Source organism: Pinus tabuliformis, chromosome J (genome assembly GCF_031772625.1).
Source record: "Pinus tabuliformis cultivar Carrire ecotype Pingquan chromosome J, CPIR1, whole genome shotgun sequence".
Lineage (NCBI taxonomy): Eukaryota > Viridiplantae > Streptophyta > Pinopsida > Pinales > Pinaceae > Pinus > Pinus tabuliformis.
In genome coordinates this window covers 297,525,181-297,548,074 of record NC_142295.1, presented here as the reverse complement: position 1 = coordinate 297,548,074, position 22,894 = coordinate 297,525,181, and the positions used below count along the sequence as shown (strand labels likewise).

At 32.5% G+C, this 22,894-nt stretch overlaps 1 protein-coding gene across 1 annotated transcript in view; it reads left to right on the top strand.

The window, feature by feature from the left end:
- Positions 1-9,785: 9,785 nt before the first annotated feature.
- The window catches only part of LOC149226932 (uncharacterized), a 108,930-nt gene continuing 95,821 nt past the window's right edge, over positions 9,786-22,894 (top strand). Inside the window, exon 1 of the mRNA XM_089380358.1 lies at positions 9,786-12,702. Within this exon, the coding sequence (XP_089236484.1) occupies positions 9,786-12,702 (2,917 nt within the window). The remainder of the gene's footprint in view (positions 12,703-22,894) is intronic.

The following is a 22,894-nucleotide window of genomic DNA, read 5'->3' as shown; positions in this document are numbered from 1 at the left end:
TCCTTTCTTTACATGAAATTTTTGGCTCTTTGCCCTCATGGTTGATAACAGAGGCACTTGGAACTTGGAAAGAGGATACCCAATTATTGAAGGCTGGAATTTCAAGATGTGCACTATTTGGTATTCAATACACAAACCATTGACTCAATGGGATGTGCACTATTTGCTATTCAATCCATAAACCATTGCCTCAATTGCATTGGTATTTAAATTTTAATTTTTTTGTATGGGTAAGGATAATTTTGTTAGAGTTGGCTTTTTCAACACTTTATTTTTTTATGAGTTAAGTATGGTGAGTTGTAAGTTTACATAGGGACTTGCATCTTTCCAATTGTCATCGTTATTTTTAACAGACAATGTAACTTCCTTCATTGCTATATAATGAAGGTCTTCTATGTACTTGTACACAATGTTGGGAATTGGATAATCCAATGCTCCCTATTAATGGCAGTGCAGAAGGATAATTCAATGCTCCTCGTTAATGGCAGTTTAGAAGGATAATTCAATGCTCCCTGTGTGTTTCGTGGCATGTGCTTAACACTAGCGATGTGTCTGTTTACTAAAACTTGCGGGTTTTGGTGTAACTGCAATCGTGACAACTACAAGTGGTATCAGAGCCAAATGTCTCGAGTTCGAAACACACTTGGCTCACGTTTAGGGGGGGCGGGGTATTGTTGGGAATTGGATAATCCAACGCTCCCTATGTGTTTCGTGGCATGTGCTTAACACTAGCGATGTGTCTGTTTACTAACACCTACGGGTTTTGGTGTAATGGAAATCATGACTCCAACACACAACAACATAGTGAGTAATAAAATGCTCTTACATTGTGTGAGAGCAGGTGATTTTTTCCCTGCTGAATTTTTCTTCCTTTATTAATTTTTTTATTATCATGGATCTTCTTACATTTTTTGAATTTATTTTCTGAATTTGGGTAAGAGGTTCTCAGGCAACCAAGATTACGATGATGATGCCCATGATTGGATGAGAGTGAGATGAACAACACGAGTTATTATGGGCTGTTGGTAGCATCATGTCTACACTCACTCTCCCTCTGGAGTCGAAGCTTATCATTTTAGACGACATGTTTTTTCTACCATGCCGACTTCGTCATTTCTGCCACGCCAACTTTAGCATCAAGAGTTCTATGACATCTTTTTTTGTAGAAGCACAGTTTCTTTTGGAGATTTTCTTGTATGTTCTAGTACAAGATTGTGACTAATAGAATACTCTTACATGGAAGTCGACAATTGATATTTGTTGGTTACTGTGAAGATATGAAAGTTTATCAACTCTCTAATCTTAACTCTAAGGAAGTTTTGTTCCAAAGAGATGTTCATTTTGATGAAAATATCAGTCTAGGATCATCTTCTTCCCCTACTACCTCATCTTCAATTGTTGACTATGGTTTTAATCATTGTGATGCTTTTATAGATTTGGAAGAAGAAGAAAATTCTGTTGAAGTTCCCCAAATAGAAGAGAATCTTCCATGAGTACTTGTACAACAACAACCTGTTCTGGATAATTCCTTGAGGAGGAGTCTTTGTAAGAGAAATTTTAAGGAATCTCTCTTTTGAGTCATGTCATTTCGGAGGATCCACAACAATTTTTTGATGTTATTGGAAAACTTGAGTGGGAAGTTGCCATGACAGAAGAGTATTCTTCTTTGATGAAGAATCATACTTGGGATCTTGTTCCTCTTCCAAAGGGACGCAAGTTGGTTCGTTGCAAGTGGGTCTACAAAACCAAATATGCAGCAGATGGATCTATAGACAAACATAAGGCACGTCTTGTGGCTAAGGGATTTTCACAGGTTGAAGGAATTGACTATTCTGAGACCTTTTCTCTTGTCACCAAGACGGATTCTTTCTGTCTTGTGCTTTCTCTTGCAATCTCCCAAAGTTGGTTAGCTTACCAAATGGATGTTAAGAGTGTTTTTCTACATGAGGAGATTTACATGGAGCAACCCCCTGCATAATTATTCACTTATCTGAAGGCTCAGGCGATCTTTGTATGGTCTCAAACAAGCTCCTAGAGCTTGGTATGAGAAGATGGATAGTTTTTTGCTTTCTTCAGGGTTCAACAACATTGTGAGTAATAAAATGCTCTTTCAAATTTTAGTCTCTTAGGCTTCAATTTTAGTCTCATTAGGCCTAATTATTTTTTGAGACATGTTCATTACCATTGCATTGGCATTCACATTAATATTGTTTTTTAAGATAATTTTAGTCTCCTAGGCTTCAATTTTAGTCTCATTAAGCTTTGTTAAATGGAACATTGATATGATTATAAAGATGTTTTAATTAGGAAAACTAGGTAACATTTCCAATTTTTTAAAATAGAAATTTCATAAAAAATCTTGTTATATAGATATTTATAAACTTTTAGTTAAGGATATTAAGGATATATTTGATTTATATCTGACTAGCCAAATTATATAAGTTTAATTAGTAAATCATTCAAAATCATTTTCAAATAATTGCATCTGTATAGCTAAAAATTCTTTGCATTTATCCATTTATTTTGATGTAAAAATATAATTGAAATTTTAAAATAAAAATGTAATTGAAATTTGAAATATATAAATTTTCAGTGAAGTCTATTTTTATTTCAAATAATCTTTGCACATATCATTTAAATTAGAAAAATTAAAAACTATATAAAACTAATTTATATATACAAATAAGCAATGACATGCTACCACATGACTTTGGTTTGGAATAAGGGATTATTACATATTTTCCGCCGATATTATTGTGATAGATTGAGATTTTGGAAGCATTTGTATTTAAATAAACAATAGATTATTGTGGTTGTGGCTGACTGGGATTTTGGATGCATTTATATTTAAATAAACAAAGATTGTTGTGGTAGACTGAGATGCATTTTCATCTAACCAATCAAAATGATATTAAAAGAAGAAGGAAAGCTCCCAATGCGTTGAATGGACAGAGACGGGAGCAGAGAATCCACGAATAGAGGGTGCAGTACAGGGGCATTCATGTTCTTATTTCTGACGACCACATTTAAGAGAATCCTTCTTTCCTTTCCAAGTCAAAGAAGAGAAGAAAGAATAAGGGTTGTAGTAAGCGTGGCGACCAACTGATTGTCCAAGAACGCTGCTTTGAAGTCCTGTCGAGCGACAAAATCGATCCACAAGCACGAGGGCTTGTGATGGTCAAGCTAATTACGACGTTTTGTGTGTACAATGAGGTGGACTGGCCCATTTTCCTTTTCCTTTCTTTACACGAAAGTTCTTGTTCTTTGCCCTAATGGCAGATAACAGATGCAGTTGGAAATTGGAATTTGAGGAAAGGGGAGACCCAATCATGGAAGGCTGGAATGTCTAGATGTGCACTATCAGCTATTCAACCCACAAACCATTGACTCAATTGCATTGGCATTCACATTAGTATTGTTTTTTAGACAATTTAATTGCCATTAGCTTTGCAGGAGAGGATTGATTTTGTTGGTTTTTCCAACTGCACTGCAATTCTATGATTGTATTTGAATTGTTGAACCCCAGTCTGCATAACAGACACCACAAGTCCATTCTGTAAAGATAAACAGAGGCCCAACAACATGAGGATAAATGAAAATTCCCAGAGTAGTGCATTGAGGGCAATTGTAGTTGCCCTTTTGGTGGTTCACCTTGATGGGCTTAATGAAGAAGGGCATTGTCTTCTTGAGTTTAAAAGAAACCTGAATGACCTCTTTGGTAAATTGAAAAGTTGGGTGTCAACCGATGAGAATCCCTGTAATTGGGAAGGTGTAAAGTGCATAAACAGTACTGGTGACCCTGGAGTAGGGTCCCTCAATCTAGACCATTTTTAACCATTGCATGTTGCTCTTGTAGACGCTGGGGAGGGACCCAAAGCAGAATTGATCCACATTAGTTTGTGCCATGGCACACCTTCATATTCTTTTTATTCTTTTAGGTCTAATCAGTAATAGTTCAACTGAATCTTTCCTGGTGTGATGTTCATGCAGAATAAAGTTGACTTGTGCCTTGCTGCCAACTTTTTAACTTAGTTTCGAATCTAGCTTCTTTTAGGATTTATATTGTGTTCTCTGCTATGTCTGCATCTAATAATGATGCCCTCGAATAATATAGAGACAAGTTGTACATGCACTTAGTAGTGCTTCGTTCCATGCTCGTTTTATATCTCGTTTTATCGGGAGAACTTTTTATTGGGAAAAATTGATGTTGATTATTAGAAATCAAGTATGTTTGATTTTGTCTACCAGGTCTTGAATAGATGGTGATCGGGTGTTTTGTTAAGACATTTTCTGAGGATAATATATTAGACATGATAGAAAATATAATCTTGCCAAACTTAAAAAACATTATAATGATATAATTTTGCCAAACTTACAAAAGAAAAAAATATGTTCAATTTTAATATTTATCCCTACCACTAATCTGTTTATAAATAAAAAAATTGTAATTTTCTTCTCATTTACTTTGCCTCCTTCTTCCTCGTTTTAGCAAATACAAAGCAATATGCCAATTTTTGCCTCCTTCCTCGTTTTAGCAAATACAAAGCAATATGCCAATTTTTTATATATTGATAACTTTGAAATTTATTAATCTCGCTCTTGTGATATTGCATCTCTTGTGTGAGTTACAATAAAATTTAGGCAATACCAGCGCTGGCTTTAAGGATTAATGTAATTTTCAAAAGTTGGTAATTTTCTTCTCATTTACTCTGCCTCCTTCCTTATTTTAGTAAACTTCCTTATTTTAGTAAATACAAAGAAGTATGCCAATTTTTTATATATTCATAACTTTGAAATTTATTAATCTCTCTTGTGATATTGCATTTCTTGTTTGAGTTACAATAAAATTTAGGCAATATTAGCTTTGGTTTTAACGATTAATCTAATTTTTAGAATTTTAATTTTTATGAATTTTTATTATTATTTTTTAAAATTTAATCCAACTCTTTTATATTTGGATTCATTTTTTTTTCAAATTGACAATAATTATTATTTAAAATATTTTTATTTAAAATATTTTTTTAATATATTCAGTGTCTTGGAAAATCTTGAAACAATGTAATACATCAAATAACACTAGAGCATTAATTAATATGTGGAATATCTCGTGTAATACATCAAATAACACCAGAGTATTAATTACCATGTGGGTGATTTCAAATGAGGGGGAGCTTGGATAGAACCATGAGGAAGGGTGGGTTGATTATAGATGGCATTTTGGGACTTTGAATATAAAGGTGTGTACATGGGTACACCTTTTTAATAGAATGGTTATTTACCAATGCATTCATTTGTTATAATGGGAGAACTGTATTTTATCACATAATAAAAGATGGAAAAATAGTAATAATATGAAATGTTTTTAAATTGAGTTGTGGAAGTAAAATTTCTTGCAGAGACATATACATAATAACAATAAATACAAATAATTTGAGAGAGTAATGTTATTTTATATGGTAGGTTTATTATATATGTGAAAGAAATTAGTAATTTTTAATATAGTATTTTAAGTTTGTTAAAATAAACAAAATATTTATTTTTTAATATTAATTAGTAATTTTTTAATATAGCGATTATATAGTATTTTAAGTTGGTTAACATAAATAATATATTTACCTATTTTTTAATATTAATATTGTATTTTTTTAACAATTTTTTAAAATGAATGGTAGGAGTTTTTGAGATGTTTAATATTTTTGAGTGGACATTTATCTATCATTGTGGATAAAAAACTCTTCTATTTATTTAACGTTTTTTATATTTTATTTAAAAGAAAATCACTTAAATTTTGATGAGCATGACATCATGGAAAAGTTTTGAGATAACTTCTTTATTCACCAAAATTCGCATTATAGAAGCTCTAAATCTTGTTTTCAAACTCGTCGATCTTGAAACAATTAACCTCATTAAAATTTGCCTTATCTCCACTTTTCTTACCTTTAAAGGATCTTGTTATGAACAAATTGAAGGTACAACTAAGGGTTCCTCCTTTTCCCCAATAGTTGCCAACATTTCTATGGAACACTTAAGCTACAACATTTTGGTCTAGCTCTTTGAAGTTGCAACATTTTGGTCTAGCTCTTTGAAGTTGTCCTCTGCATTGTAATGACCCAAGTGGTCAAACCAAAGGTGTGAAAACCGATTCATTTCATCTTCACACCAACATGTCAACATAATAAACCAACAATTTTTTCAATAATAACATAATTAAATAAGGAATTGGATAAATTTTGTGGTAATTTAGCTATTTACATGCATAGTTTTCCATTAGTCATCTCACTCTGGGCATAACCAAATGTTGCAATAGAAAAGTTTCATCAGCAAGTAAGCAACCACCGAAGTAGATAGTTGCTCTTCATAATCATAACCCCAACTACAACCATCTGAATAGCTCATTTGAAATCCTTATTTTCTTCACATTAACTATGTCTTAGTGCATACAAGATGATCAATCAATTCCTTCCCATTTCTTTCATTTCATGGCAAAATGTTCAATCAAAATTGCAATTATCAACTCAAATGTTGATGTTCTTGGTGTTATTAGTTCAACTTCTCCTACATCCATCATACATTGGTGTAATGGCTTGGGAACTCCCAATAAAAATTTGGCCTTGCATGACATGTTAGGCTACAACATTGATATCACCTTATGGGGTGTGCAATGTCATGCTGGAGGGGCAAACATTTTTACCTTCACACCTTAAGAACCACTTTAGTCTCTGAAATCAAAGGGGGTTGTGTTGTTCAGTTCAATGGAAGGACTATTGGAACTATCCCCACCACTTGCCTTCTTATAAACCCAAATATTGTTGAAACACACCAACTCCAACAGCGGTTTTAGGAAACACCACATTGAAGTCATCCTCACCTTCATTGAGTCGAAAATACACAAGCGTCTCTGACAAGCCCCTAAAAAGAATAATTGATCAACTTGTTTCAATGTCCCTCTTTGAGAAAGCTCTATCGACTATCATATGTGCTATTGCTACAACAATTAACATGGAAGATTTTTACTTATTTACATGCCCCCTTAGCATTGATGGGATGAAATGCATGAAAAAGGTTGTCCAACAATTTGACAACATGTGGAATTACACGAAATGCAACAGTTCCTTCCTTGAATGTGACTACCACTATGTACTCCATCTTGAATTGCATGACCACATTGGCCATTTGGAAAATGTTGTTTCTTTCAATGATGTTGCAACTAAACTCTTGGGTGTAATAGCAAAGGACCCTTTCCTCCTTTCAAGCGAGCCACAATCCTTCATAGATATCTCCACTAAGATTAAATGTTGCCACTTTATTTTCACCATTTCTATTAAACCAACACTTTCAACAACATTGGAAGTATATGCCCAACCCTTAAGCACTTTGATATATATTTAGAAAATATTTCATGTCGTTTTAAAATAACTAAAGAAATTGAACTCCTCTGTTATGTAAGGTGCGCCTGTGAGTATTGTCATTGTTCTAAGACATTTATGTTAATGTAACTTTCTTCTTAAATTTAACCTCCTACTACATTCTTTAGAAACTCAAATTTTGATTCTATTTCATTGTCCATACTTTTTACTTAATTATTGCTTTCCACATTCATCCCACTCCTTTGCACCTCTTGTGCAATTGCTAGTATATTTTATTGTAAATTTACTTATTTTTATTGATGTGTCATTTTAGTGAGGCAGCTCATAATGAAAATACTATTGTAACTTTAATGCTTAAAATAGTAAAATAATATTTTATATAATGATGATGATATTAATTTAATTTAAAGTTGTAATATAATTACTTATTTTTTTAATGATGTGTCATTTTAGTGAGGCAACTCATGATGAAAATATTGTTGTAACTTTATTGGTTAAAATAGTAAAATAATATTTTATATAATCATGATGATAATTTAATTTAAAGTTGTAATATAATTAAATTAGTTTAACTATATAAATTAAATGATTAGTGAATATAGGATATTGATGTAAGTTAAAAAGATAATTATAGCAAGGGGGTCGGTAAAAATTCAAATTTGAGAATTGGAAATTATCTGTATGATTAAAAACTTTTTAATAACATAATTATAAATTTTGATTTCTAAAATACAAGTTATTTAATAAATTTAATCACATTTTTTCATTAAATTGTAACACCAAAAAATATCTTACTAAATTTTGAATATATACATAATATTTGTAGTAAAAAAAATTATGTAATATTTATAATAATAAAAAATCTAAAATTTTGAAACTCTCTTTTTTAATAAGATTATATTTAAATAAACAATAGACTAGTCTAGATCCATCTTAACTAGGATCTACCAAGTGTCAAGAGGGATCAAATCTCCAAGTGTCAAGAGAGATCTCTTTGCATATTAAGATATTTCCATCTCAAGAGATTTAATCATCTCCTTAAATTAGGTTATATTCCACATGAATACTGTGGGTTCTCATAAAGCAAGTCATATGTTTTGTCATAATGTTTTTGTTTTCCTAATCTACAAGGTAGTGCTCTCCACTCACTGTAAAGTATGCTATTTTTTGAGTCTGCCATGGAGGTTACAATATTTGCTTTTTGCACATGTGACGATAAGTTGATCTAATACATGGATAAAGTCATTACGATATTTGCTTTTTGCACATGTGACAATAAGTTGATCTAATACATGGATAAAGTCTTCCCTAGATTATGTATTCTTTGAACTATGTACTTTCATTATTTATAAATGGAAAGCATAACAAGACATTTCAACATCTCTTACATACTGAGCTAGAAAAATACCATGGATTCTTATAAACCAAGTCAAAATATTTACACGACAAAACATTACAACATTTCTTACATACTGAACTAGAAAACACTTCTCTGTACAATTATTGTTAAAATTATAACATGAACTGAAATCTTGCCTACCAAACTAAAACACACTTCTTTGTACCAATATTGTTAAAATTATAACAGAGACTGAGATTTTGGATGCATTTTCATTTCACCAATCAAATTGACATTAACGCCAAAAAAAAATAAATTAAAAAGAATTGATTTAACCAACCAAAAAAAGCTCCCAATGCATTGAATCAGCACAGCGACGGGACCAGAGAATCGAAGGATAAACGAGGGCATTCATGTCATCTCATTTTTTGACAACATCCTTTGGTTTTTTTCGAGAATTTCATACTGTTATGTCCCAAAATTTAAAATTTCAATTATTCGGGTTTAATAAAAGATTTCATTACAATTTAAATTTGCAATTTCTATTGAATTTAAGTCTCTCTGATTTTCACTGTAACTGTTCTTCACAATTTTCCTTCTTTCCTTTCCAAGTCAAAGAAGAGAAAAAGAAAAAGGGTTGCAGTAAGCGTGGCGACTAACTGATTGTCCAAGAATGCCGCATTGAAGTTCTGTCGAGCGAGAAAATGGATTACAGTGGACTCCCTCATTTTCCTTTTCCTTTCTTTACACGAAATTTCCGGTTCTTTGTCCTAATGGCTGATAACAGACGCAGTTGAAAATTGGAATTCTAGGAAAGAGGAGACCCAATGATTGAAGGCTGGAATGTCGAGATGTGCACTATCTCGAGATGTGCACTGTCTGGTATTCAATCCACAAACCATTGACTCAATTGCATTAGCATTCACATTAGTATTGTTTTTTAAGACAATTTCATTGCCATTAGCTTTGCAGGAGAGGATTGATTTTGTTGGTTTTCCCTTTTGTTTTTTCCAACTGCACTGCAATTAATAATAGACACCACAAGTCCATTGTGTCAAGATAAGCAGAGGCCCAACAACATGAGGGTACCTGAAAATTCCCAGAGTAGTGCATTGAGGGCAATTGTGGTTGCCCTTTTGGTTGTTCACCTTGATGGGCTTAATGAAGAAGGGCATTGTCTTCTTGAGTTTAAAAGAGACCTGAATGACCGCTTTGGTAAATTGAAAAGTTGGGTGTCCACCGATGAGAATCCTTGTAGTTGGGAGGGTGTAAAGTGCATAAACAGTACTGGTAATCCTAGAGTATGGTCCCTCAATCTCAGTGGTATGAATTTAACAGGGAGCTTGTTCCCCAATATTGCAAATTTGACTTCTCTGAGAGTTTTTAACGTTTCAAAGAACGAGCTGTCGGGTGAGATGCCGCCAGAGTTTGGGGACTGCTCGCAGCTGGAGATTCTGGATGTGAGTACCAATAGCTTGCAAGGTAACATCCCTCCGCAGTTAGGCAAGTTAATGTCCTTGACAAAACTTTATTTGTTTGAGAATGACATTGGTGGAAATCTGCCACAAGAGCTTGGTAATCTCTCATCTCTGGTGGAGCTTCTTATCTATACCAATAATCTTACTGGTTCATTGCCTACATCGTTTAAGAATCTCAAGAACTTGAAAGTCTTCCGAGCCGGGCACAATATGCTGTCAGGTCCAATTCCCCCAGAAATGGGCGAGTGTGAAAGCTTGCAGATTCTTGGATTGGCTGTAAATGGCTTTCAAGGTGAAATTCCGAAGGAGTTAGGAAAGCTTAGCAACTTAACGACATTGATATTGTGGGTGAACGGATTCTCGGGTTCAATTCCTAGAGAGCTCGGAAATTGCAGCAAGTTAGAGATGATTGCTTTGTATAAAACCAATTTGGTTGGAAGGATTCCAGTGGAGCTTGGAAACTTGCAAAATCTAAAGAAACTATATATGTATAGGAATAATTTGAATGGAACAATCCCATGGCAGCTAGGGAACTGTGTTTCTGCAATTGAGTTTGATCTCTCCGAAAACATGTTGACAGGATCCATTCCTTCAGAGCTTAGTCGCATTAAAGGTTTGCGGCTGCTTCACCTATATGATAATCATCTTACGGGAAATATTCCTCGAGAGCTGGGACAGTTACGAAATTTAGAGAGGTTGGATCTGTCCATCAATCAACTTAATGGCACTATCCCAACTGAATTCCAATATTTGACCTCTTTGGAATATCTACAACTTTTTGATAATTTCTTGAGTGGTATAATTCCTCCAGAGATCGGAATTTACAGTACACTAACAGTGCTCGATTTGTCACTAGATTTTCTCAGTGGGAGTATACCAAATCAAGTTTGCAAGCTTCGACGATTGGAAATGTTACACCTTCGGTCCAATCAACTGGTGGGGAATATTCCTTATGGTGTGACTACCTGCAAATCCCTAGTGCAGCTGCGTCTGGGAGAGAACAAATTGAGTGGTAGCCTACCCGTGGAGCTTTGCCGACTTGTAGATTTGACTGCTGTTGAATTATATCAGAACCAGTTCAGTGGATTAATTCCTCCAGGGCTAGGGAACTGCAAAACGCTGGAGAGGCTTGACTTTTCCAGTAACTATTTGGTGGGTAGCCTTCCGCCCGAGATTGGGAATGTTTCGCAACTAGTGAGTTTTAATATCTCATCAAATAAGCTTACAGGAAGCATTCCTCCGCAGCTTGGCGAATGCGCAAGACTTCAACGACTTGACATGAGCAGAAATTCTTTTATTGGCAGTCTCCCAAAAGAGATGGGCAATCTTCTTGCTTTGGAATTACTGAAGCTTTCTGATAACAAACTGTCAGGGCGGATACCTGGTATTCTTGGAGGGCTTTCCCATTTGATAGAACTGCAAATGGGTGGGAATAAGTTTTCAGGACCTATCCCACCACAACTTGGTCATCTTACAGGCTTGCAGATTGCTCTAAATCTGAGCTTGAATAGGCTTTCAGGAAAAATACCTGCTGAACTGGGCAACCTGAGTTTGTTAGAATCCATATATCTCAATAACAATCAATTTGTTGGTCAACTTCCTCCTTCATTTGCAAACCTCTCCAGTTTATTCGTGTGCAATCTTTCATATAACAATCTTACTGGGCCTCTGCCTAACAAAACTATATTTCTCAGCATGTCTGTTAGTTGTTTCATTGAAAATAAAGGGCTCTGTGGAGGGCCAATGCCAGATGCATGCAAACTTTCAAATGCATGGCCATCTGCCTTTTCCCCTGTTTGGCAGGAGACGAAGAACACAAGGGGGAAAATTGTGGCCATAATTGTTGGCATTTTAGGGGGGTCTTTATTGATTATGCTGCTGGCCATCTACTATTTTTCCCGGCAACCAGTACGTTGTGCGCTTGTTTCTCCAAAAGAGTATATTGTTTACTTTTTCCCAACAGAGAGCTTTACTTCCCAAGACCTAGTAGAAGCCACAGATAATTTCTCTGAGACAGCTGTGATTGGAAGAGGAGCATGTGGAACAGTTTATAAAGCCACCATGCATTCTGGAGAAGTTATTGCTGTCAAGAAGATGGCTTCTCAAAGCCAAGGAAACCATGTAGAAAACAGCTTCAACGCTGAGATATCAACTCTTGGTAAAATCAGACACCGCAATATCATGAAGCTGTATGGTTTCTGCTATGACCAAGAATCAAAGCTTCTTTTGTATGAGTATATGCCAAAAGGAAGCTTGGGTGAGCTGCTTCATGGAAGTTCATGTATATTAGATTGGGATACTCGTTACAAAATTGCCAGAGGAGCAGCAGAAGGGCTTTCATATTTACATCACGATTGCATACCACGAATTGTTCATCGAGATATAAAGTCCACCAATATTCTACTTGATGATGATTTTGAAGCGCATGTGGGAGACTTTGGACTGGCAAAGCTGATTGATGTTCCAAATTCACTGTCAATGTCTGCTGTTGCTGGTTCATATGGCTATATTGCTCCTGGTACGTTATGTCTGCACCCGGCTGAATCATATTTACTATTTCTCCGTCTTTCACTAAGAAACATGCTATTTCATTTGAGGAGTTTCTACTGCATGGATATTCCTTCCATGCACTGGTCATATACTTCACATTTATTACTCAAGAATATGCATGAATATTCCTTCCATGCACGATTCTTCTATTTTTTCTACGCATAGGGAAACCAAGTTAGGGTTAACACTTATCTTCATTCAGGTTGCCATTTTTCTCTTTTCACGCAAGGAGACCAGGTTAGAATTAGCCACGAAAGTAGGTTCTGTACATTGGAAATAAGTTTAATTTCTTTTAATTGAATGATTTTTTCGAAGTTACAGTGAGATTCATATTTATCATATTCAGCACTCCAATGTTGCAATGACGCTAAAATCTGGTGATGGGCTTCAATATTCATTGGCTCTTTTCTAAACCTGGTTCATTCACAGGCTTTATTAGTATATGTTTGGGAAAAAAGGTAGGGTACCAATTTTTTTAATAAATAAATAAATGAATTTAATAAAATATAAACGAAGGTAATTATAATCCTAAATAGTTTAATAGCTTCAAGGGCTGTAGTTTGTATGGCCCTGTTATAAAGATGTGTAAATTTAATATTTGAGGTTTAAATTTTGTGATATTTCGTGTTTATAAATATTGGTTTATTTAGAGGTGATAGGGGTAGTAGTTAGTAAATGATAAATATCAAAACACTTATCTCATGATTTAGATTAATTTTTTTTATTAAAATCAATTAAATTATAACTTTATTTTAAATTAATATTGTTGTGCCCCCTTTACAACCTTAGTATGAAATGCATCTTGTTCTTTGTTTTCATGCTGAAAGGCTTGACATGCTCACTTGTCCTTGAAGGTGCATGTAAGTTGCGTTCGTCCACTTTGCATACTTCGTTTGTGGGTGAATCTGTCCATTTGCATGTGCTCCCTTCGTTCATCCCATTTCTCATCTTGACATGTTTGTTGGTGTACCTTTACCTGCAATCATTCATGATGAGACGACATTAAATCCAAAACCTCCTAGTATACCATGACACATGATCCTGAGGTAGCCGCGTTGTGATGCAGGATGATGGCTTCACGCAACTGTTGATGAAAACTGGGCAAGAGTCATTGAGAGATGGAGACAGACAATCTGAGCAGACAATGACTGTCTGTAAGGTCTGGTTCGGCTGGGAAGCAAAATTGTGCAAATTTTGGGAAGGACAGTCTCGACGAGGAGGCAAAATTGTGCAAATTTTGGGAAGCACAATTGAGACTGCAGGAGGGCAAGGGAGGCATGCTCTGCCCATTTGTTGGACAACCAGATGTTGTAAGTTAAAGTTACATTTAAAAATAGTAAAATAATAATTTAAATTAACAAATTTAAAATAGTGATAACAAAAAATTTAATGTTGGCCATAATTAAAATAAGTCAATTTGCACCTTAATTTTACATTACTTAACAAATGTAAAGTAACAAAAAGTTAAAAAAAAAAAAAAATTAATAATTTTCTGATGAGTAAAAAAAATAATTTACTTTTTACTATAAGGAAGAAATGTAATTTCTTCACTACTTAAAATGGAAATGATAATAAATAGTATTATTCATATTACATGTGATATTTAAAACAAAAAATATTTTACTATCAATGTCTATATCAAGTAACATAATTTTATATCTACTTTATATAGAGAAAAATAAAGTAATTTAAATTAAAAAAATTCTTATATTTTCACTTTTATAACTAGGGAGATGTGTAATTTATTTTATTTCTAATATGGAGTTGTGATATAAGATTTTAAAACTATCAATAACAAAGAAAAGTTTAGCCTAGATTATAAATAAAAATGTTCAATACATAGGTTGAGTAAAAGATTTTAACATGGAACATATATAGAGAGAAATATTGACAAAATTCAATTCCATTAATTGTTGTTTTCTAATTCAATGTATGAGTGATATTTATAATTCTTTCAATGATTAATATGGATTTGACATGCAATATTTTAGAAAATATTAATAATAAAAATAATTAAATGTATGCACACACGTAAAAAAAATATGAGGGAGCATGTTTTAACATTTTAATGTGGAGAATATGAATTATAAATAAAATATTTAAATGTCTACATTTATATTATACGAGCCTAGATCCATCTTAACTTTGGATCTACCAAGCACCCAGAGGGATCAAATCTCTTTTCACTCTAAAAGATGTTTGCATCTCAAGAGATTTGATCCCTCTCAACGATTGGTAGATCTAGAGTTAAGATGAATCTAGGCCGGTTATTAATTATATCATAAATTTTTCTACTATAAAATAGAAATAAAATTTCTCATATATATATATATATATATAACAATGTTTTAATTATGAAGATTTATCTCACAAAATTTTTAACTTTTGCTATTATATCATGTTTTATGATCAATACACCATGCTCAATATTACATGTATTGATATGACATTTTCTTTAATTAAATAAAAGAGCATAACTAATTTGGAGATGAATCTTAATTCTTAATTTATGAACACTATTATGAATATTCTAACATTTTCTATGGAGTTAAATTTTAAACATTAATTTAATAATTATTAATAATTAAATTCAAATTATGAATAAAAATCTTATTTTAAAATAAATTCACTTATAAATTTAATTATACAAAATATACAAAATTAATTTAAAATTTCAAGCACATAGAAACATCAAATATATATTTAAAAATATAATATAAGATGATTTTTAGTTCATAGAAAAACTATTACTTTTAGTTTTTTTCTATGTTGCACAAGTTTCTGGTATAGGCTAGAACGAGTATCGATATGGCTAGAAATATTGTCCAAATTTACAGGAAACGTCAAATTGGGAGCGGCAATAATATAATATATTAAAATTTAATATATATTAAAAATAAAAATACAATAATTAATTTATTTTCATCTAAAACTTGCCAATCAAATTCCATCTTGCAAAGAAATATGTAAAACAAAAAAAAAATCAAAATATTAATTCATCAACAATTTCTCAATCAAATTCTTTCTGAGCAAAGAAACATGCAGAACTCCCAAACCAAAAAAAAAGGTTGTTATTAGTCGATTATTAGGTGATTTCATGCAATGCTATATGTTAAGTCAATGGTTAATTCTTCACCCTTGATGTGACCTCACCAATATTATATATATTACATCTATTTATAATAGGGATAAGAAAACATAAAATATATATTAATAGTAATTAAAAAAATTAAAACAACAGAGTTTAAATCCAAAATTATTTTAAAAAGAGTTTGTATAATAAAATTATAAATTTCCAAGTTAATATATATTTTATACTTAAATAAATATGAAAATTAAATTAAAATATGTTTTTTAAATAATATTTATAGTTTATAATTTCAATTTTTTTCTTTAGGATTCCATCTTTTCGTCCAATCAGTCTGGGCAATGATGATGGTTTTGCCCATGACCAACAATCTTCCTAAATTCTTTTATATCCATCAGCCATCCACGTATATGAGGAGAATGAATAGCTTTCCAATGACAAAGATCATGGTTGGCGAGGTGCCTCATCTTCATTTGGATAGAAGGGCTTTCCATAAACGAATTGTTTCTCTTAATTCCAAACCCATATCCAGATCTAAAGCCAACGACATACCCTTCCCTTCGCACAGTTCCATTAGTTTTTAAGTAGCACCCAAGTTGGAAACATCAAATACACCTAACTTTGCACTTATTCATTGCAGTGAAGCTCCCAAAAGGTCAAAAATCTGTTGCAGTGAAGCTCTCGAAAACCTCCAAAGTACCCGTTGAAACTCCGGATGATTTTGCAGTGTTTCGGATCAGCTCTCAAGCTCCGAGTTTCAGGTCCCTGCTCTCCAATACCTGAGAGCGGTACCCATGTAACTATGGTTTTTTCGTTTAAATTTATTTTTTTATAAAACAAAATAGTATGAATCCTTTTCAATAATAATAAATCTTGTGAATACGTTACTTTTTTAATTATGTTGAATACATTTTTATTATATACTAATAATATTTTATTAGGTTAATAAAAAAATACTAAATTTATAATTTTGATAAGTATATTAAATAAAATATTTAAAAATTTAATTTCATATATCATAATAATAATTTAACATATGTCATAATGATAAATTTACATACACATCCATATAGGTAATCACATTTTAATATTAATATTAAAAGAAAAGGTCAAGGTTTTATTTATATTTATAGTTTTATGTGGTTAATGATTATATTATATTTTAAGAAAAAAAATTAATAGTATAATTTATTTTATGAATTTATTTAATTTTAAAAAGATTATTAGTTAATTTTTTTTATCTAATTTACATATGTTCTATTTATTTAATTTTATATGTTTTATTTATTTAATTTTTATAGGGTAGATTTTGAGAATTCTGAAAAGAAAAAAAAAAAAAAAAAGATTTTGAGAATAGATTTATATTTATGTGTCATATGTACAGTATTGAGGGAACTAGGGTTTTCCATTTTGCCTTTCCCGGATGACCGGGATCCTATCTTGATCCTGTGGCGATTGTGCATTCATATATTATGAACAAGGACATGTAACATTTGACTTACTCCTAATGGTAAAAACGAGCTTTATTTTGAATAAAACGGATCTCCCCAAGTAGGATTCGAACCTACGACTAATCCAGTGTATAAACGAGAAAGTCAATAAGGTTTTTTATCAACTCTTGGACACCCCACCCTAGAGGTATTGACCTATAAATACAATAGGATCTATAATTATTCCTACCATTCAATATTAGGTATTACTTAAAAAAAGAATAATTTGATTATATAGAACCTTGAAATAAAGAGATAACTTTTAGATTTAGATAAAGGAGGATTGGCGGTGAAAATAGTAGTTTACGGGAAAGGCAGAATCGGTAAATCAACAACTAGTTGTAATATCTCAGTCGCTCTAGCGAGACGTGGTCAAAAAGTGTTACAGATTGGGTGTGATCCCAAACACTATAGTACTTTTACTCTTACAGGATTTCTAATACCTACAATTATAGATACTTTACAATCCAAGGATTATCATTATGAGGATATTTGGCCCGAAGATGTAATTCACAAGGGTTATGGACGGGTGGATTGTGTGGAAGCAGGGGTTCCACCCGCAGGAGCCGGGTGTGGAGGATATGTGGTGGGAGAAATTGTAAAGTTGTTAAAAGAATTAAATGCATTTTATGAATATGATATTATATTATTCGATGTATTAGGTGACGTAGTCTGTGGAGGTTTTGCCGCTCCATTGAACTATGCAGATTATTGTGTTATTATTACAGATAATGGATTCGATGCATTATTTGCAACTCATTGTATTACTGCCTCTATAAGGGAAAAAGCTCGTACACATCCACTATGATTAGCAGGCTTGGTGGGAAATCGTACATCTAGAAGAGATCTTATAAATAAATATGTAGAAGCATGTCCAATGCCTGTAATAGAAGTATTACCTATTATTGAGGATATCCGAGTTTCCAGAGTAAAGGGTAAAACCTTATTTGAAATGGTTGGATCTGAACCATCCCTTAACTATGTTTGTAATTATTATGTAGGCATATCAGATCAAATATTGTCCCAACCAGAAGGTATTGTCCCAAAAGAGATTCCAGATCGGGAATTATTTAGTTTACTCTCTGATCTTTATGTAAATCCCATTGGTGGTGGGGGACAGGAAAAAAATAATAAGGAAAATTGACTTGGGTTTACGAGGATTTAGAATCAACAATTTCTCCACTTCTCCACAATTTGTTGTCAATTTGTTGACAATTTTATTATTTCTTGTTATCATTCTTTTGTATTACTAGTCTTTTTATTCATTATTTCTTTTCCTTATTTATCCTTAGCCTTTTATTCCCACCCTATTATGTCGACAAAAATTGTTGAAACTATAACGATTGAATGTGAAACGGGAAATTATCATAGCTTTTATCCTATTAGCTGTGTATCCTGGTTGTATCAAAAGATTGAAGATAGTTTCTTTTTGGTAGTGGGCACAAAAACATGTGGTTATTTTCTCCAAAATGCACTTGGAGTTATGATTTTTGCAGAACCTCGTTATGTAATGGCAGAATTAGAAGAAGGAGATATATCGGCCCATTTGAACGATTATGAGGAATTGAAAACGATTTGTATTTGGATAAGAAAAGATAGAGACCCCAGCGTCATCATATGGATAGGCACCTGTACTACAGAAATAATAAAAATGGATTTGGAAGGTATGGCACCCAAATTGGAATATGAAATTGGAGTACCAATTCTAGTGGCAAGAGCAAATGGACTAGATTATGCTTTTACTCAGGGGAAGATACTATCTTAGCTGTAATGGCACATCGTTGTCCAGACCAAGAATTCCCCATTGGTGAATCAAAAGAAACTAAAACAAAATTATTCCCTTTTCCTCTTCTGAAGGAAAAGAATTTGGTGGAATATGCAAATCATCCTCCCTTAGTTATTTTTGGGTCTTTACCCTCGAATTTGGTTTCTCAACTTGATACAGAATTAAGACGCCAATTCATCAAGGTATTAGGTTGGTTGCCCACTGCCGATCTTCCATCACTGGGTGATGGAGTTTATGTTTGTGGGGTTAACCCATTTCTTAGTCGTACAACAACAACTTTGATAAGACGAAAAAAATGCGAATTAATCGTAGCTTCTTTTCCTATTGGTCCGGACGGAACGTGTGCTTGGATCGAAAGGATTTGTCTTGTATTTGGTATTGAGGCCCAGAGTCTGGAGGAAAGAGAGGAACGGATATGGGAGAGTTTAAAAGATTATCTTGATTTGGTACGCGGAAAATCTGTCTTTTTCATGGGAGATAATCTAATAGAAATATCTATAGCGAGATTCTTAATCAGATGTGGTATGATCGTTTATGAAATTGGTATTCCATATATGGATAAATGGTATCAAGCTGCTGAATTAGCGCTATTACAAAATACATGTATAAGAATGTGTATGCCCATACTACGTATTGTAGAGAAACTAGACAATTCGAATGAGATTGGACGTATGCGCGAGCTACAACCCGACTTAGCCATCACTGGAATGGCTCATGCTAACCCATTAGGGGCGAGAGGAATTGGTACTAAATGGTCAGTTGAATTTACTTTTGCCCAGATTCATGGATTTGCCAATGCAAGAGATGTACTCGAATTGATTACCCGACTGGAACTAGGGTTTTCAGTTATATCTAAGGTTTTGCTTTATTATAAATAAAATAGTCTAGATTTTATTATGGTATAATTTATATATAATTTTTTTTCCTCAAACCTTATTTTTTCATATTGTTAGCTGGAGATCATAGTTAAGAAATTCAAATTTAATTATAAATTTAATTCTATATAAAAAAATATTAACTAGAAAAAAATAGAAATCTGCGCGTAGGTCGTAAGATATTGGATTGTGCACGATATTCTCTGGGCCTATCGAACAAGAGACAGACCGAGCAAAATATATATATATATATATATATATATATATATATATATATATATATGCATTGCGTCGTCTACGTGTCACACTGGAGTCCCATTTGTTGAAGGTGCACGCGTTTTTATTTTTAAATATTTAGTCTAAACAAATGTTCGTTTTATTTCTGCAGAAGGTTTGTAAAGGTATTGAGGAATGTTATCGGTCTTTTATTTCTTAAAAGACGAGAAAGTTCGAGGAATTTTGATTTCCCAAATGCAAATTTTATTAAAATAATAATAATGAAAAGGGATGGAGAAATATTATGAGTGTTTAAATGTTTACAAAGTTTATCAAGAAAGTGAGATGAATTTTGATTATTCAAATAAAACTTTTATAAAATAATAAATTAGGAGTTATAATTTTTTAAAGGAAAAAATATAATGATATTATTTATTTAATTTTTATGGGATGTTTTAATTATTATATATTTTTAATAAATATATAGAGGAAAAATTATATAGAGTAAATGTGTTTTTTATTATTATATATTTTTAATTTTATATAGGGTGGGTGTACTCATGACTATGTTGAGTGGTTACTTATTAAATGTGGAATTTAAAAGGTGTTTATATTTTTTACTAAATATAAGTTGAAAATATAGCTAAAAGAAAAATTAAAAAAGAAGAGAAAATATAGCTAAAAAAAGTTAATATATCATTATATTGAGTCTTATTGTTTATTATGAAGTTGGTTTTGTCAATACACTTTTTTGTTTTGAGGTTTATTTTTTTTCTTTAAAATTCTTTTAATGCTTCATGCATTGAAATATATGAGGATTAATGGTGGGACATGTGATCCCTCTTTTGTGGCACCAAGTCACAATTGCATGGTATTGAAGTAAAGTTGGGATGGAAATAACAAAAATACCAAGGACATCACTACCATTGGGTGAAAGTCAAATGAGTCAAATTATCACAAGGGGTCATCATCCTAATGTTAGTTTTTAACTAGATTCACAAATATGTATTAGTTATTATCTTGGTTAGATTGAAGTCAACACTACTTTTTTAGAGTTGCAAGAGGTTTTACATGGTTGAAATGGTGGATGGAGGGATGAGCCTTGTATTCAACATTATTTCTTATATACCTAGTGGTTGCCTTAATTAGCACTTCGATATTCTAGTAAGACAATTAGCTTTTTGATATTATGGTAAGATGGATTGATGATCATGGGAGATTCTCAATAGAGTAACTAGAGATGAGGAGGATGCATCACCCATACTGCACATAGGCAACCTAAGGAGAAGGGAAGATGCCATAGATGGATTCATTATGAGGATGCACCAAGAGAGATAATAGTAGTAGTATGAGTTAAACGGTTTGTAAATTACCATATAGACATGTGACTATTTACAATGGAGATTGAGATGGTTGCAACTAGTTCGAGGTGACATTTCATGTTTTTTCAATGGTACTTTTCTTAAGAGTGAAACGATGATTTGTGTTGGGGCCTTATATGTGCCTTAGTTGGAGGTAGTGAATTTATTTTAATAATGTATAAATGATTCATTTATGGTGTAGAGATAATAATTAATATTCACTAACTTTATGATTTTGTGTAGTTTTAAAAGGATAGTGAAAGTAGGTGTTATGTAACGACTTTGGAGTTATTTTTTTTCTCCCTTATAATAGAGTGGTATGATAAATTTTGAGTTTATATTTATGATTATATTGTATTGACTGAAATTGAGAGCAATGGGATAAAGAAAGAACTAGGATTTTGAGCTATGTTTCTTCCTTTCTTTTCGACCAAGGAGGGATTTATATAGTTTCTCTTTATCATGAATAAAAGAATTTAGATTTTTCTATATAATAGAAACTATGCAATAATTGGTATTTGACCTTATGGACATATATCTTAGTTGAATTCATTCTGGATGTGGAGAGCACCACTAGCACATGGAACCTTGGCTTGTGAATCAACCCCTTATGGACACACTTTTTGGACTACTTCACTCTCAACATTGAGGTTAGCATTTGTACATGGAATCATGGCTTATGGATGTACATCATAGGTACATGTATTGAGTACAATGCTTCTCAAAAGAGGATTGAGTGGTAGGATCTTCTTTAGTGATGTAATAGGGTCAAAAGGGATCATCAAAGTTAATAATACTATACGTATGGAAGCCATTAAATGTAACATCAAATCATTCCACTATAAGATATTACCAAATGAGGCCCACTAAACACTTTGTTTTTTTTTTTGAAAAATATGTCTTATATTTACATAAAAATATCTACATAAAGAAATTTGAAAAACTAGAAGTGTATATATAATGGAAATTATAACCTATTCCTAGAAGTGATTGAAATTAAAATAAAAACATAATACTATATATGATGAAAATACTAGGCATCCTTGACCAACAAAGCACCCTTAACTAGGTATTGATGGCACAGCTCATCCCTCCACATTGTAATATCCCTCGCATGATCCCAAAATGGTCTTATAAATGTACATATGATATTTAGGATAGTGAGTTAGATTCTATTGAGACTTGCATGATTTTGCGTGTATAAATGTGTTAGGCAATTGGGCCAATGCACATATGTGTTTTAAGGCTAGGGTGCCTGTGTCGACAAACCAAAGAGCATGTGTGTTAATAAGCCAATGAACCTAGTGGGAATGATATGTAAACATACTAAGATTAATAAAACAA